Source organism: Glandiceps talaboti, chromosome 19 (assembly GCF_964340395.1).
Source record: "Glandiceps talaboti chromosome 19, keGlaTala1.1, whole genome shotgun sequence".
NCBI lineage: Eukaryota > Metazoa > Hemichordata > Enteropneusta > Spengelidae > Glandiceps > Glandiceps talaboti.
In genome coordinates this window covers 10550830-10569662 of record NC_135567.1, presented here as the reverse complement: position 1 = coordinate 10569662, position 18833 = coordinate 10550830, and the positions used below count along the sequence as shown (strand labels likewise).

The 18833-nt window shown below is 38.5% G+C and overlaps 1 protein-coding gene across 1 annotated transcript in view; it reads right to left on the bottom strand.

Moving 5' to 3' along the window:
- LOC144450218 (endoplasmic reticulum aminopeptidase 2-like) overlaps nucleotides 1-18833 on the bottom strand; it is a 48938-nt gene that overhangs the window by 7249 nt on the left and 22856 nt on the right. The window contains exons 2-12 of the mRNA XM_078140809.1: nucleotides 16061-16337; nucleotides 15415-15535; nucleotides 13975-14129; nucleotides 12708-12821; nucleotides 11813-11947; nucleotides 11168-11299; nucleotides 8338-8513; nucleotides 6438-6520; nucleotides 4504-4687; nucleotides 3240-3387; nucleotides 739-812 (exon numbers count right to left, since the gene is read on the bottom strand). Coding sequence (XP_077996935.1) covers nucleotides 739-812; nucleotides 3240-3387; nucleotides 4504-4687; nucleotides 6438-6520; nucleotides 8338-8513; nucleotides 11168-11299; nucleotides 11813-11947; nucleotides 12708-12821; nucleotides 13975-14129; nucleotides 15415-15535; nucleotides 16061-16337 — 1599 coding nt within the window. The remainder of the gene's footprint in view (nucleotides 1-738; nucleotides 813-3239; nucleotides 3388-4503; nucleotides 4688-6437; nucleotides 6521-8337; nucleotides 8514-11167; nucleotides 11300-11812; nucleotides 11948-12707; nucleotides 12822-13974; nucleotides 14130-15414; nucleotides 15536-16060; nucleotides 16338-18833) is intronic.

Sequence of the window (18833 nt, the reverse complement as noted above, 5' to 3'; positions counted from 1 at the left end):
AACATGATTGTAATCACATTAAAGTTCATTAAAATACTACAAGAAACCCAGCACCTTACATGTATCTCACATTAGAAGTAATTTTTTATTTATCAACATCTTAGTAGTAAATACAAGAACTGTTATCATTGAAAGAGTGAAAGTTTTCTGTTGAAATTTGGTTAGAAGTGCGGAAATGAAGTTCAGCAATTGCATTGATGCCAGACCCCCTTCCCCGAATGAACAAAGTTTGGTTATTGAGCTTGTGTGATGTTAGTCTCGGTTACACAGCCTCTTGCCCCCAGCAGAGAGGCCGGGGAAAATACAATGTTGCCAATTGTAATGAGCAACATGGCCGCTGACAAGATCTGGGACAGTCACTGATTGTACAAAAATGATTCCGAATTATCATTTTCATCAACTCTGTGTATATATAACAGAAATCATGGTATAAACTTTTTGAAAACCATCTTTGTCAGGAGTTAAATCAAAATACTCTTAGCAACAGTTGCCACCATGTGATTTTACTACAGAGGTCATGTTATGGGTCAGCTCTCCATGCAGCCATATTGTAACAATCACTGACGTTGTATTGTCCTAGACTCTCTGCTGGGGGCAAGAGGCTGGGTAACCAAGACTAGTGTGACGTGTGATCGTCCCTAATTGTAACGCCAAAACTCTTCATCCTTGCATGTACATAGCCATAACTTAGCATGATATTTATTCCGTGTTACCAAGACAACAGACACAGAGCCTTACCTCTCAATATGACTTCCTACATCTTTCCATCCAACTGTGTTGATAATACCGTCAAAGAGTTTTAACATGTATTTCTGTCAATTGGAGAAATTTACATAAGAAGATATTTAAATTACATTAATTTTACCATGCACTAGCCAAGTTGAATACAAAATATGGAATTTATACTCTGGTCGTTCTACATCAAGATAATGTACATCTATGTCACAACAACACATGTCTATGTCACTGGTTCTGCTGTGTTTGAAATGCGTCACAAACTTCAAAATACCATTATTTTCCCTGATTTTTGTTGATTTTAATGCCACTGGTATAATCATATTATTCTCCAAAATTGTTCATCATTCAGCCGGAAAATACTTGTGACCTAAGCAGTGTGTGAACTTAAGGGAAAATGACTACTGGTCATAAGGACCGACATGTAGCAAATGCTGCTGGTCCTTAAGGAAAACTGCTGGTTCACATTCACGACGTGGATCTACACCCCCATTTACAGATCAAATGATTTTTGAACTTTAATATGATACAACATATCTTTTGATATAATAAAGTAAAAGAGAGTACAACGAATTGTTTACTATCCACTATTATTTCAGCAATATCTTCTTACAATTGAAAATTTCCACTCACAGAATCAAAAATACAACTTGGAAGTAAACTTGGAAGTAAATTTTGGATTCACAACCAAATACTTTTTGACTCTGTGAGTAGAGATTTTCATTTGTAACTATGAACCCAGAGACTATGAATATTCATTCTCGCATAATCTGTTCCTATAGACTATAGTGGTCTGAGACTGAATGTATTCATTACACCATAGAAATACATATCCATAGATTGTAGATAATATGGGTGAATGAATCATTAAATCTACATTATCTGCAATCTCTAAGAGATCACAGTCCTCTCCTTCCTCTCTGTACGATTCATTAAATTTTGAATCACACAATCCAAAGTCAGATTCATCGTCTGTGTCAACAGCTAATGTAGCTTTTCCACCCATAGCGAACTTAGACCACAAGCCCCCCCCCCCCCCTGAAGCCCTACCCATATACCCTACTGTGGTGTATTGAGTATCAATTACAACATTGATTACAACATAACAGGACATACATTATCATATGCATCAAATTGAAAGCAATCAGACCGCATTTTTTTTATACTGTTTTTACAAAAAAAAAACTATCGTACTGAAGATACAGTGCAGCTCACATAAAACATCACCTGAGTGTAGACATCACAAAAGGATCATTCTTGCACAATTGGGGTGCTAATTATGCATTGATGCACTGTTGTTGTTGCATCAAAGCATCTGCATGGAACAATACTCGCATCTCTCATACAGAATAAAAAGCACTTTATGCACACATGGTTTGTGACTTAGTAATAATCATGTACTCTACCCTATCTAGTTTCAATGTTTATAATGAGATGCTGATGCATTGTTTACTTAGATGCACTGTTAATGAGATGCTCTGTGGACACCTCAAAGGTGCAAATTGAATGCTGTTTACATACACTAATCCTCAAGAGCATTGTTCATGAAGTTTTCCATCATAATGCTTTGAAGATGCAAGCACAGTTCATGCATAATCTCCCATTATGCTTGATCTGTACTGTATCTTACGAAGTGTACCTGCCTTCTTTATTAGTTAAAACACCATTTTCAGAGTAGTTTATATGTTTCCGTCAGTTTGTTTTGATCACGGCCACACACATGGGGAACCCCGGTAAATTATGATCGGAAAACCCGCTAACATTTACCGGCTTTAATACCAGCCTTTAAAAAAACATTGTCTGTTTCGTCTTCTTCTTCGGAAGCTCAATGCCGCCTTCTAAATATCGCCACATACTTTATAAATACAACATGGAACTGTCTCAAACATGTTAAAAGTTTCATACACTTCGAACAGTAAGCTTTACAATAGTGAATACTCTATGGCGGAAAATAGACGCATGCGCTGAATGCGTAAAATGAGTTCTGATTAGTCAAGGCACAAATAATTAGAGAAATTCAACCAATCATGTGTTTGCTAACATAATTTCATAAAGTAAATGCTGTATGCTACGTCATATGCAGACATGATATCAACATTGACAACATGTCGTAGCAAGCTAGCTCTGTGTCGTTTGACTTGAACGAGATCATTGTCGAGAGTAAAATAGGTAACACAAGATCAGATTCATGTAGGTGAAATTGGATCTCTCTTTGAATAAATGTTATTATTTACTCCAAATTTCAATTGGTCATAAGGACCAATAAGTTGCTGTAATTCTGAAAAAATGTCGGTCTGAATGGAAATCTGTTGGTCTCGGGCCAAAGGACCTGAGTTAATTTCGCACGCTGGACCTAAGGGTTGTCACTACTCGTCTAGTGACTTGTTGTTGTCACAAAGGCTGATTGGGGGACTTTGACCAGACATGGCTTCCAGACTAAATTGTACATAGTGCAGGTTTTAATTTATGTAATAAGATTTATATAATATGTTGAGTAAGTTTACCTTAAAATCTTTGTAGCCATCGCGTCCTTCCAAAATGCCTCCAATGTACTTCAAATCAGCAATTGCTGTTGCTATGGGAACATACTCTTCTTCATTCGATAAATACAGAGATAGATCAAGTGCTTTTATTTGTCTAACATGTTTTGCTCTAGAAATAGTGATGAAAAAAAGTCAGTCATGAAAGAATGGATATGGATGGGTGGGTGGGTGGTTGGATGGATGGGGGGGGGGTGGATGGACGAATGGGTGGATGGCTGATGGATGGATGGATGAATGAATGGATGGATGGATGGGTGGATGGATGGATGGGTGGGTGGGTGGATGGATGGGTGGATGGATGGGTGGGTGGGTGGATGGATGAACAAATGGATGAATGAATGGGTGGATGGATGATGGATGGATGGATGAATGAATGAATGGATGGATGGATGGGTGAATGAATGAATGGATAGATGAATGAATGAATGGATGGATGAGTGAATGGATGGATGGATGGGTGGATGGATGGATGGATGGGTGGATGGATGGATAGATGGGTGGATGGATGGATGGATGGGTGGATGGATGGATGGATGGATAAATGGATAAATGAATGAATGAATGAATGAATGAATGAAATTTATTTCATCAGACAAACATAAGCTACACTTTCAAAGAACAAACAGTAACCTTCTGAATGTAGTTCTGATGTCACATTACAATATTACATATTATATTATAGCATTACCAATTCCAGTGAATTTTGTGACGTCATCGCTGTACATTATTACTGATAATGTACTCCGTTATTGGGCATCGCAGCTCCGGAACGAGCATAACAATACAAGCTTATTTGTTCTGTTTCTTCATACGACTAGGTATTTTTTCGAAATGTATGTTGTTACTTATGATTGTCATTTCCACTGTTTAAAAATACACCGCATTCATGAAACAAATTTGTGTTCACAGCAGTTCATTGAAGTGTATATGTGTGTGTACGTGTACGTACACGTGTCGTATTCAGCTTCTGGGCTGGACATGGCAGACGATGTTCAGCGCTGTGTATATTATACGTTGTTTTGCGTTTCTCGGTCTACAAATTCACTGGAATTGGCAAAACTATAAAATAATAACAATAATGTACGCCCTCCCAGTCCATAATGGACTCAAGCAAACTTTGCACTCCATAATGGGCCCGGCTGCCGCCTCGCCCATTATGTTGTTCAAAGTTCGCTTTCGTCGATTATGGGCTGTGAGGGCGTACATTATTATTTAAATACTGTACCTTGCAAGATGAAAGATGTCGTCAATAAACGATGTTCTATCAGCTGATGTGAAGACAGTATGATCATCTTGAAGTTGTTGTATGATGACATCCCAGCTGTTATCATCGTAGTTAACACGATAAAACCCTGTGGATTTAACATTGCCTTTAAACCATGTCGTCTCGGCTGGAACATCAAATTCACCTACAATCAACAAAGTTTACATATTAGTTTCCAATAGTCCATACTCAGAAAAACAAAAGATTTTGTAGTGTCACCTCTAGGAGTGCTATCCAGTGAAAGTTTTCATCTTAATAGAAGTCTCATGGGCACAAACGTAGTTGGATTAACCATATTCATAGTTTTCAATAGGCCATACTCAGAAAAACAAAAGATTTTGTAGTGTCGCCTCTAGGAGTTCTATCCAGTGAAAGTTTTCATCATAGACGTCTCATGGGCACAAAGGATTTACCATATTTTGACATCCTATAATCTATATTCACAGAAGCACCACAAGAGGGCGGCCCATGAGATAAGCTGAGGGATAAATATCACTTGCCAGTACAGGAAGTAATCAACAAAATGCAGCGAAAATAAGTCTGTGAAATTCTCTAAAAATTTACACAATATATTATTTCTGAGATTGCAACAAATTTTTAACGTGCACACAGGAATTATATTAAAACAAGAGACTATGTTAGCTTTCACTTCTACTCTGGTCAAGACATGCCACAAGCTGAAAATACTAATACATAAAACCATGTTCTAGTATAATGTTAATATCAGTGCATATCTTCAATAACATTACAATTTGTCTTCTGACATTGTTAGAACAGTTGATTGCATAGTACAGATTTCCTGAACATTTTTCAAATGTATAATAACTTACCTTGGTTTATTGAAACTGAAGTTGCCACAGTTGTAATTTACCTACCTGGTTCAGACATGAGTGGTAGACACGTTGACATACTGGATCACGTGTACACTACATTGGATTCGAATCAGATTGCGACTGTCTTAATTTATCGAAACTACGGTTGCCACAGTTGTAATTTACCTACCTGGTTCAAACATGAGTGGTAGACACGTTGACGTACTGAATCATGTGTACACTACATTGGATTTGAATCAGATTGGGTCTGTCTTAATTTACTGAAACTAAGGTTGCCACAGTTGTAATTTACCTACCTGGTTCAGACATGAGTGGTAGACACGTTGACGTACTGGATCATGTGTACACTACATTGGATTCAAATCAGATTGCGTTTGTCTTAATTTATCGAAACTAAGGTTGCCACAGTTGTAATTTACCTACCTGGTTTAGACATGAGAGGTAGACGTGTTGACGTACTGGATCATGTGTACACTACATTGGATTCGAATCAGATTGCGTCTGTCTTAATTTATCGAAACTAAGGTTGCCACAGTTGTAATTTACCTACCTGGTTCAGACATAAGTGGTAGACACGTTGACATACTGGGTCATGTATACACTACATTGGATTCGAATCAGATTGCGTCTGTCTTAATTTATCGAAACTAAGGTTGCCACAGTTGTAATTTACCTACCTGGTTTAGACATGAGTGGTAGACACGTTGACGTACTTACTGGATCATGTGTACACTACATTGGATTCGAATCAGATTGCGTCTGTCTTAATTTATCGAAACTAAGGTTGCCACAGTTGTAATTTACCTACCTGGTTTAGACATAAGTGGTAGACGAGTTGACGTACTGGAGCATGTGTACACTACATTGGATTCGAATCAGATTGCGTTTGTCTTAATTTATCGAAACTAAGGTTGCCACAGTTGTAATTTACCTACCTGGTTTAGACATAAGTGGTAGACGAGTTGATGTACTGGATCATTTGTACACTACATTGGATTCGAATCAGATTGCGTCTGTCTTAATTTATCGAAACTAAAGTTGCCACAGTTGTAATTTACCTACCTGGTTCAGACATAAGAGGTAGACGAGTTGACTTTTCTGGATCACTAGACGTAATATAGGTAAATGGAATATTCCACTTGTAACTATGGAAACAAACATATTTGAATAATCATGTACAATGAACTGCAACATTATGCAAATTATTCAGAGATTGGTAAATCTAAATTTCAAAAAAAATGTACATGGGTTTGTGTGTTTTGGGAAAAATCAAGTCAAAGTCGAACCTGGGCAATAATTTTCCATATCACACACTGGCACACTTTGCCCAAATATGGTAAATAGCCCACTCATTGAGATCTGTTCACTCAGTGATTCGGTTTGATATTTTCTCTGCATCTTTACGTTTCTTTAAGCACAAAATACTGTTTCTCTATCAATTTATATGGTTATCTGATTTAGATAATGTTTCTGTGTCTCTACATAAGGTATACGATAAAACCTTTACGGCCCGGATATGAGATTTGAAGACCTCAGTAGTAATCTTTATGACCTTTGCAGACCTCGGTAGTATAGCTTACAGACACTCCTAAACTCATTGCAGACCTCGGTAGTATAGCTTACAGACACACCTAAACTCATTGCAGACCTCGGTAGTATAGCTTACAGACACACCTAAACTCATTGCAGACCTCGGTAGTACAGCTTACAGACACACCTAAACTCATTGCAGACCTCGGTAGTACAGCTTACAGACACTCCTAAACTCATTGCAGACCTCGGTAGTATAGCTTACAGACACACCTAAACTTATTGCAGACCTCGGTAGTATAGCTTACAGACACTCCTAAACTCATTGCAGACCTCGGTAGTACAGCTTACAGACACTCCTAAACTCATTGCAGACCTCGGTAGTACAGGTTACAGACACACCTAAACTCATTGCAGACCTCGGTAGTATAGCTTACAGACACACCTAAACTCATTGCAGACCTCGGTAGTATAGCTTACAGACACTCCTAAACTCATTGCAGACCTCGGTAGTACAGCTTACAGACACACCTAAACTCATTGCAGACCTCGGTAGTATAGCTTACAGACACTCCTAAACTCATTGCAGACATCGGTAGTACGGCTTACAGACACACCTAAACTCATTGAAGACCTTGGTAGTATAGCTTACAGACACACCTAAACTCATTGCAGACCTCGGTAGTATAGCTTAGAGACACACCTAAACTCATTGCAGACCTCGGTAGTATACCTTACAGACACACCTAAACTCATTGCAGACCTCGGTAGTACAGGTTACAGACACTCCTAAACTCATTGCAGACCTCGGTAGTATAGCTTACAGACACACCTAAACTCATTGCAGACCTCGGTAGTATAGCTTACAGACACTCCTAAACTCATTGCAGACCTCGGTAGTATAGCTTAGAGACACACCTAAACTCATTGCAGACCTCGGTAGTATACCTTACAGACACACCTAAACTCATTGCAGACCTCGGTAGTACAGGTTACAGACACTCCTAAACTCATTGCAGACCTCGGTAGTATAGCTTACAGACACACCTAAACTCATTGCAGACCTCGGTAGTATAGCTTACAGACACACCTAAACTCATTGCAGACCTCGGTAGTATAGCTTACAGACACACCTAAACTCATTGCAGACCTCGGTAGTATAGCTTACAGACACACCTAAACTCATTGCAGACCTCGGTAGTATAGCTTACAGACACACCTAAACTCATTGCAGACCTCGGTAGTACAGCTTACAGACACACCTAAACTCATTGCAGACCTCGGTAGTATACCTTACAGACACACCTAAACTCATTGCAGACCTCGGTAGCACAGCTTACAGACACACCTAAACTCAGGTCTTTCCTTTGCACAACCTTGCTCCACAAAACCCATATCTGGACCATAAAGACCATTACTTCTCTATACTTACTTAAAGGGTGATTCATCATCTGAATATTGACTGGTAGGGTTGATCAGAAAACGTTGTTGTGTAGCAGTTACTTTGTTGCCATCCCGTGCTAATGTAACAAAGGGATATCCCATCTGTAAGGTCCATGTGTCCATAATTTCTTTCACGTTAGTTGAGCCGCCATTTTCTTTATCAGCCTATTATCAAGAAAAAAGATTGAGCCAATGGTATTGTACTAAAACTGAATTAACTTTATGGGTATTGTACTAAAACTGAATTAACTTTATGGGTATTGTACTAAAACTGAATTAACTTTAAGGGTATTGTACTAAAACTGAATTAACTTTATGGGTATTGTACCAAACCTGAATAAACTTTTATGGTGAGATCAACAGTTCAATGTAGGAAATAAAATTTTTAGTTTTGGGGGTGGGGTTGGAGATACTTACTTTGGTTAGTGCCACCCACAAATTGTCTGTCATGGCGTTACCACATGAACCTTGGTTAGTACTGCCCACAAATCACATCATGTCATTACCACACGAACCTTGGTTCGTACTACGCACAGATCATCGATCTGTCATGGTGTTAACACACTTACCTTGGTTAGTGCCTCCCACAAATCATCTGTCTCGGCATTACCACACTTACCTTTGTTAGTGCCTCCCACAAATCATCTGTCTCAGCATTACCACACTTACCTTGGTTAGTGCCTCCCACAAATCATCTGTCTCGGCATTACCACACTTACCTTGGTTAGTGCCTCCCACAAATCATCTGTCTCGGCATTACCACACTTACCTTGGTTAGTGCCTCCCACAAATCATCCGTCTCGGCATTACCACACTTACCTTGGTTAGTGCCTCCCACAAATCATCTGTCTCGGCATTACCACACTTACCTTGGTTAGTGCCTCCCACAAATCATCCGTCTCAGCATTACCACACTTACCTTGGTTAGTGCCTCCCACAAATCATCCGTCTCAGCATTACCACACTTACCTTGGTTAGTGCCTCCCACAAATCATCCGTCTCAGCATTACCACACTTACCTTGGTTAGTGCCTCCCACAAATCATCTGTCTCGGCATTACCATACTTACCTTGGTTAGTGCCTCCCACAAATCATCTGTCTCGGCATTACCATACTTACCTTGGTTAGTGCCTCCCACAAATCATCTGTCTCGGCATTACCATACTTACCTTGGTTAGTGCCTCCCACAAATCATCTGTCTCGGCATTACCATACTTACCTTGGTTAGTGCCTCCCACAAATCATCTGTCTCGGCATTACCATACTTACCTTGGTTAGTGCCTCCCACAAATCATCTGTCTCGGCATTACCACACTTACCTTGGTTAGTGCCTCCCACAAATCATCTGTCTCGGCATTACCATACTTACCTTGGTTAGTGCCTCCCACAAATCATCTGTCTCGGCATTACCACACTTACCTTGGTTAGTGCCTCCCACAAATCATCTGTCTCGGCATTACCACACTTACCTTGGTTAGTGCCTCCCACAAATCATCTGTCTCGGCATTACCACACTTACCTTGGTTAGTGCCTCCCACAAATCATCTGTCTCGGCATTACCACACTTACCTTGGTTAGTGCCTCCCACAAATCATCTGTCTCGGCATTACCATACTTACCTTGGTTAGTGCCTCCCACAAATCATCTGTCTCGGCATTACCATACTTACCTTGGTTAGTGCCTCCCACAAATCATCTGTCTCGGCATTACCATACTTACCTTGGTTAGTGCCTCCCACAAATCATCTGTCTCGGCATTACCATACTTACCTTGGTTAGTGCCTCCCACAAATCATCTGTCTCGGCATTACCACACTTACCTTGGTTAGTGCCTCCCACAAATCATCTGTCTCGGCATTACCATACTTACCTTGGTTAGTGCCTCCCACAAATCATCTGTCTCGGCATTACCACACTTACCTTGGTTAGTGCCTCCCACAAATCATCTGTCTCGGCATTACCACACTTACCTTGGTTAGTGCCTCCCACAAATCATCTGTCTCGGCATTACCACACTTACCTTGGTTAGTGCCTCCCACAAATCATCTGTCTCAGCATTACCATACTTACCTTGGTTAGTGCCTCCCACAAATCATCTGTCTCAGCATTACCACACTTACCTTGGTTAGTGCCTCCCACAAATCATCTGTCTCGGCATTACCATACTTACCTTGGTTAGTGCCTCCCACAAATCATCTGTCTCAGCATTACCACACTTACCTTGGTTAGTGCCTCCCACAAATCATCTGTCTCGGCATTACCACACTTACCTTGGTTAGTGCCTCCCACAAATCATCTGTCTCGGCATTACCACACTTACCTTGGTTAGTGCCTCCCACAAATCATCTGTCTCGGCATTACCACACTTACCTTGGTTAGTGCCTCCCACAAATCATCTGTCTCAGCATTACCACACTTACCTTGGTTAGTGCCTCCCACAAATCATCTGTCTCAGCATTACCACACTTACCTTGGTTAGTGCCTCCCACAAATCATCTGTCTCAGCATTACCATACTTACCTTGGTTAGTGCCTCCCACAAATCATCTGTCTCAGCATTACCATACTTACCTTGGTTAGTGCCTCCCACAAATCATCTGTCTCAGCATTACCATACTTACCTTGGTTAGTGCCTCCCACAAATCATCTGTCTCGGCATTACCATACTTACCTTGGTTAGTGCCTCCCACAAATCATCTGTCTCGGCATTACCACACTTACCTTGGTTAGTGCCTCCCACAAATCATCTGTCTCGGCATTACCATACTTACCTTGGTTAGTGCCTCCCACAAATCATCTGTCTCGGCATTACCACACTTACCTTGGTTAGTGCCTCCCACAAATCATCTGTCTCGGCATTACCATACTCATGGGTCTGAAGATAATCTGTTATACCTTTCATAAATACATCTCTCGTCAGGAATTCCTCCAACATTCGGATTATTGAGGCTCCCTAGAAGAACAACAATTGATTACCTTATTATTGATGAGGCTCCCTAGTAGAACAAAAACTCGTGGGTACATTATTAGAGGCACCCTGGGATATATGATATGATATTATATGATATGATATGATATATGAAAGTACCGTAAAGTTGAAAGACTTTATTTCCAAGTGCATTCACGCTAATAAAGCTTCAGAATTGATGATCTCATAATATCAGGGCTTGAAATTAACAGTAGTCCTGTGTCAACAGACTACCAATTCTTGTCATGGGACTACCATAATATGCAGCTGGTAGCCCACTCAGGCTGCAATGTACCATTGATTATACAATGATTTAAAGGATGGAAGATTTACCATGAAACTTAATAAGAAACACAATTCCAGTAGAGTAACTCTGTTTTCAGTTCAGGAATATAGGACTACTGGTCAGCATCCTTGGGCTACTAATTATTGGTAGCCTACTGGGACTTCCATAGAAGTTAATTTTGAGCCCCGGATATGTGTTTGATATATTCTTACCTTGTCATAGGAAATGCTATCAAAGAGTTCGTTGATCTCGTCTGGATTATACACAGGCACTAAGATAGGATGGGAGGTACTTAAGGCATCAAGTGCCAAAGCTCTTTGTAATGTCAAGTATAGAAATTGATCCATCTGAAAATTAAACCATCAGAAAAGTTTGGGTAAAAATGGTAAAAAAAGAAACGGTCTTATGTGCACCAGAAAGGTAGTCTGGTAAAAATAATCTTGGTAATGCATGAATGAAACATTGTAGAGGGTACCTTATTTTTTGACAATATTATTTAAGTCCATTAGTGTGGAATTAAAAAATAAAAATAAACCGTAAACATATTGAAAAATATGCAAGGATTTCAGAATGTATACATTTTATGAAAATTTAGATGGGAAGGTCTCCAGAATTCCCCATAAAACTAATGGACCCCTTATTAAAGGCACTGATGAGGTTTCCTGAATTCCCCTTAATGTTGCTCAATGTGTGAGTGTGCATTTACGACACAACACACACTCAGTGATAGGATTGTCTGAAATAAGACGGCTACATGGTAACAGGGCTAGTGCTAATTCATTCACACTAGGATAGGGAGCTTGCAATCTAGACTGAGCATGCTCAGACGCAAAGGACTATGGGATTATCTGTCGTTTCCATAGTAACTAATTTGGAGCTATTAATAGGATAAACCTCCTACAATAGTCAGGATGACCATGAGTTGATTAGTTGTGGTTACAAAAATTGCAACAATTGAATATTGTTTACAATACTGATATTTCCTATGGTGCAACATTCAAGATGGCAGGTTAGCAAGTTCCCTATTGCGGCATCTATGGCCTATCTTATGCCACATCAGAAGTATTTTTGTCTATATCCGGGAAAGTTTGGTACACTTTGACTTACCATCTGCCATTCTGGTTTGATAAAATCAACTCCAATATATTCCACAAAACTGGCAAAACCTTCATTTAGCCATAGATCATTCCACCATTCCATTGTTACTAGGTTACCAAACCACTGGGAGAATAAACAAATAACAATAGTTACTAGGTTACCAAACCACTGGGAGAATGAACAAATAACAATAGTTACTAGGTTACCAAACCACTGGGAGAATAAACAAATAACAATAGTTACTTGGTTACCAAACCACTGGGAGAATAAACAAATAACAATAGTTACTTGGTTACCAAACCACTGGGAGAATAAACAAATAACAATAGTTACTAGGTTACCAAACCACTGGGAGAATGAACAAATAACAATAGTTACTAGGTTACCAAACCACTGGGAGAATAAACAAATAACAATAGTTACTAGGTTACCAAACCACTGGGAGAATAAACAAATAACAATAGTTACTAGGTTACCAAACCACTGGGAGAATAAACAAATAACAATAGTTACTTGGTTACCAAACCAATGGGAGAATAAACAAATAACAATAGTTACTTGGTTACCAAACCACTGGGAGAATAAACAAATAGCAATAGTTACTTGGTTACCAAACCACTGGGAGAATAAACAAACCACAATAATTGATAGGTTACTAAACAAATCTCTATTACACTGTCCACCCACCATGCATTCATCCAAGCATGCACACACACACATGCACACACACACACACACACACACACACACACACACACACACACACACACACACACACATTCACATACATACATGTCATGTAAATTACATGACATGTACATGTATGTTTGTGTGTGTATGTATGTATGTATGTATGTATGTATGTATGTATGTATGTATGTATGTATGTGTGTGTATGTTTGTATGTATGTATGTATGTATGTATGTATGTATGTATGTATGTATGTATGTGTGTCTGTGTGTATGTATGTATGTATGTATGTATGTATGTATGTATGTATGTATGTATGTATGTATGTATGTATGTATCTGAATGTGTGTCTGTTTCTGTGTGCATGTTCATGTGCATGCTTGCTTGCATGAATGGGTGGATGGATGGATAGTGTACATGTATAGGTGGGTGTGTGGGTTGGCGGATGGATGGATGGATGGGTGAATGGGTGGATACTGTATAGGTGGGTGAATGGATGGATGGATGGTGTGGTATCTCTATTTCAATTGATCAGTTTGTCTATATCATAGCCATGTCATCTAACCTTGTAACTGCTCTCATTACCTGATGTGCTAATTCATGAGCTATCACCGTGGCAACCCATTGTAAATCATGTTCTGAAGACACGCCTTCTTCATACAGTATGGATGTTAGTCTGTATGTTATCAAACCCCAATTCTCCATAGCACCAGCTGAAAAATCAGGTATAGCCACCATATCTAGAAGACAAAAATAACAAATCAGAATTATATGTAACTTTGAAGACGTACGTACCTTGTTTTGGTAAGCGGGATGGGGGGGGGGGGGGTATGGAACATTGAAGAAGTATGTACCTTGTTTTGGTTGGGGTATGGAATATTTAAGAAGTTATTACCTTGTTTTGGTAGGGGGTATGGGACATTGAAGAAGTACTTACATTGTTATGGTAGAGGGATTGGAACATTGAAGAAGTACTTACATTGTTTTGGTAGAGGGTATGGAACACTGAAGAAGTACTTACATTGTTTTGGTAGAGGGTATGGAACATTGAAGAAGTACTTACATTGTTTTGGTAGGGGGTATGGAACATTGAAGAAGTTATTACCTTGTTTTGGTAGGGGTATGGAACATTGAAGAAGTACTTACCTTGTTTTGGTAGGGGGTATGGAACATTGAAGAAGTACTTACCTTGTTTTGGTAGAGGGTATGGAATATTTAAGAAGTACTTACATTGTTTTGGTAGAGGGTATGGAACATTGAAGAAGTACTTACATTGTTTTGGTAGAGGGTATGGAACATTGAAGTAGTTATTACCTTGTTTTGGTAGGGGTATGGAACATTGAAGAAGTACTTACCTTATTTTGGTAGAGGGTATGGAACATTGAAGAAGTACTTACATTGTTATGGTAGAGGGATAGGAACATTGAAGAAGTACTTACATTGTTTTGGTAGAGGGTATGGAACACTGAAGAAGTACTTACATTGTTTTGGTAGAGGGTATGGAACATTGAAGAAGTACTTACATTGTTTTGGTAGGGGGTATGGAACATTGAAGAAGTTATTACCTTGTTTTGGTAGGGGTATGGAACATTGAAGAAGTACTTACCTTGTTTTGGTAGGGGGTATGGAACATTGAAGAAGTACTTACCTTGTTTTGGTAGAGGGTATGGAATATTTAAGAAGTACTTACATTGTTTTGGTAGAGGGTATGGAACATTGAAGAAGTACTTACATTGTTTTGGTAGAGGGTATGGAACATTGAAGTAGTTATTACCTTGTTTTGGTAGGGGTATGGAACATTGAAGAAGTACTTACCTTATTTTGGTAGAGGGTATGGAACATTGAAGAAGTACTTACATTGTTTTGGTAGAGGATATGGAACATTGAAGAAGTACTTACCTTGTTTCAGTAGAGGGTATGGAACATTGAAGAAGTACTTACCTTGTTTTGGTAGAGGGTATGGAATATTTAAGAAGTACTTACCTTGTTTCGGTAGAGGGTATGGAACATTGAAGAAGTACCTACCTTGTTTTGGTAGGGGGTATCGGACATTGAAGAATTCTTCATAGTGTGACAGTACATTGGCACCAGCCTCGGCTGAAAATATTGCCTCACTGATCTGCTCATGGGGTGCATACACTCGAACCTACAAACACAATCACAGAGATGAACAAATACTTTTAAAAGTTTCATATGACTAAAACTGAAAGCAAATTCACAAGTAGTTTTTATGTTTTTGTTTTTATGTTGGTTTGTTGTTGTTGTTGTTGTTTTTTGTTTTTTTTTGTTTTATTATCATTATTATTTTTTTATTTATTTATTTTTTTTTGGGGGGGGGGGGGGGGGTTGCAATACTCACTTTACATTGTTTGTGCATAAAGTTGGTGACATGGCGGTTTAATCAGAGCCTGGCAATTTATTTTCCAACTTCTTCATGAACAATGTGATCAATGTCGATAAATAGTGATAAAATCTGCTACACTAAAACTTTCAAATTAGCACCTGAGTGCATAATTACTAAGATATTTCGATAATTATATGTCAAACCACAAAATGAAAAACAGTTTTGGAAAGGGAAAAATTAGGCCGAATATTTCTGATGAGGCACTATATCTTTAAACTTGTTATAAGTAATGTTTTTTGTAACCTTAGATAAAGCCATCCAACTCACCTTTACACCAGAACTGGTGATGCTTTCTTTATAATCAAAATCACACACAATAAATGCGACTAAGTAAGTACTCATTTTAACCGTAGTATCAAACTTATCCATCATCAGGTCTGTATCTTCATATGGTTCTGATGACGTCAGTGGCATATTAAACAGTGTGATGTGGTCTTTGTCTCTGATCATAGTCATTGTAAAGTTTGCCTTCATAGCAGGTTCATCAAAACATGGGAACGCCTTCCTTGCCGACGTCGGCTCAAAGTGTGTGGTGGCAATAAGTCTGAAAGATAATGAAAAGAATGCAAAAATTTGTCCATGGTCTGATGTCAACAGTTGTATCATTATTTTAATTCTTAAAGAAATGCCAGGGGTGAACAAATCATTTTGTGAACTGGTGGTCCCCGGACCAGTGCCGTAAAAAATTCAATGGCCCTGCTGAAAGAATTAGTGGTCCAAGGTCCCACTAATGTGAAACATTAAATCTTGCCTATGAATCTGCATATTCAGACGATTTTTTAACATAGTTATTAACAGTAAGATACTGGTCCGGACAAAGTAAAATTTGTGTGGTCCCCCCCCCAAAAAAAAATTGCTAGTCCCAGACCCAGGACCAGTGGATTTGTTCTCCCCTGCATGCACTACACTATGTCTCAGTGCTTTGTACAATAAACTAACAACTAAAAATGAAAAATAATATAGCAGCTACGAAAACACTGAAAGAAAATCCCACCAATAAAATGTCTCAAAAGAAAGCGCACAAATGACTTATAAAATTGCTGGTTAAAAGTTCAGTGGATGTCTTTGATGTGAAATAATGTTCTGACTAACTGTGTGACTGAATTATACAGTTATATGGTCAGGTCAGATCTGAATGTGACATTTCGACTGTCAACAATCATCTTGACTTTGTTTGTAATCTATCTTTAATACTATTGTTGCTGAAATTAATAGAATTCAACATGGTGTGCATTGGACATTCCTTGAAGTCATGACAACTGTTCTAACCCACTGGACTTTCATTTCTATGAATATTCATGAGCGTCCTCCTTTATGGAACGTCTAACTCAGATGCCATGTTAACCACTAGAGGGCGTTTGAGGAGATAGGACAGATGCTAGATTATATTTTATGTGTTTAAATCCTCAGTGAGTAGTGTGTATTCTGTATGTGCATTGTACATGCTGACTATTAGATTGTATATTATACTGGTAGGTTTAATGTATGTGCAGACAAGTAGTATTTTATAGAACATATTTCAGAAGGTTTTTTTAGGAACAGGACAAAACATAATCTGCATCTGTATACAGATTATGTGATATCTGGTGATCCCTTTGTATGCAAACGAGTACAAAACCAGCTTTCATAAGTAACTTATTCTTAATAATAGTGATGTACACATGTACATGTACACATGTATGTGTGAACATTATCAGAAAATATTTTTTCTTTCAGCGAATCCTATTTCATTGGAGCAATTTACCAGAGCACATCATCCAAGCCAAATGGTTGTAGACTTTAAAATTAGACTGGACCAGTACATGAACACTATATGAGCCTTTGAGGCTTTCTTCCCTGTGTTGCCATGGTTAATGTATAACTGTGGCAATCACTTTAAATCATTATAAATACTACAGAGTTGCTGGTGCACACAATCATGGCTAAAAACCAATGTGGACGTATCTCGTATGCACAGACCACACTGAAACTTGTTTTTGAGTCATTTTTTTCATACAACAAGTGTTATTCTGCTTAATTATCATTTCAGAGCTTTTTTGTTGTTGATGTCAATGGTGCTTACACTCTCTAGGAGTATCTGATGCACAGATGTGGTCATAACCAACGTATAACTTACTGCTATACATGTACACACAGGCCAGATTTTTTTGTCATTGATCTCAGTGGTGGAAGTCTCTGCTCCATACAAGTGGTTACAACCAACGTGCAATTACCTTGTACACACAGGCCAAATCTGAAACTTGTTTTTTTTATATTAATTTTAATTCATAAAATAAGTGTTATGCTACTTCATTTCAATTGCACTATGGTATACTATTAAGATTTGATTTTGTTGTTGTTATTGATATCAATGGTGCACAGCTGTGGTCACCACCGATGTATAAAACTACTTCATACACAAAGGACAGATCTGAAACTTGCTTTTTTTTATTCAATTTGTCATAGGATAAGTGTTACTCTACTCAATTTTCATCGTACACTTTTTTTGTTGATGTCGATGATGTTCTCTCACACTCCAGGGAGTCTTCCGTGCATAGCCATGGTAACCACAAATGTATGACCACGTTAGCTTGATCGAAAAAGTAATTTTCTGGGTCCACTTTGTTTCAAATTAGAAATGTCACTCTTTTTGTTAATCAGTGACACTAGAGCTGTATACTGTAGAATGTATACTTTTTAGCTGGTGATAAAAATACTTTAATCTTGTCTGCTGGTTGCTAGGTAACAAGATATGGTAATATGATCAGCTTAAAAATGATGGCTTTTCCGAAATCACACCTGACACACCAACATAGTTCATCAACATCTCTTTGTTACCTTGGTAACACATCTATCAAACTGTCAACAAGTCAAACACAGTCCTTGTGCAGGTATTACCATGGTGATATATTTCCCTTCTGTGTAAATGTACACTGTACATAAACAAACAAAAAATTTGCAGTTTTTTATTTGTACTACGGTGGGTATATTAACATTGCAGTGTTTGCTTAAACTATTTGCGAAATACTCAAATAATTCTACTCTGGTGTTATAAATTGCT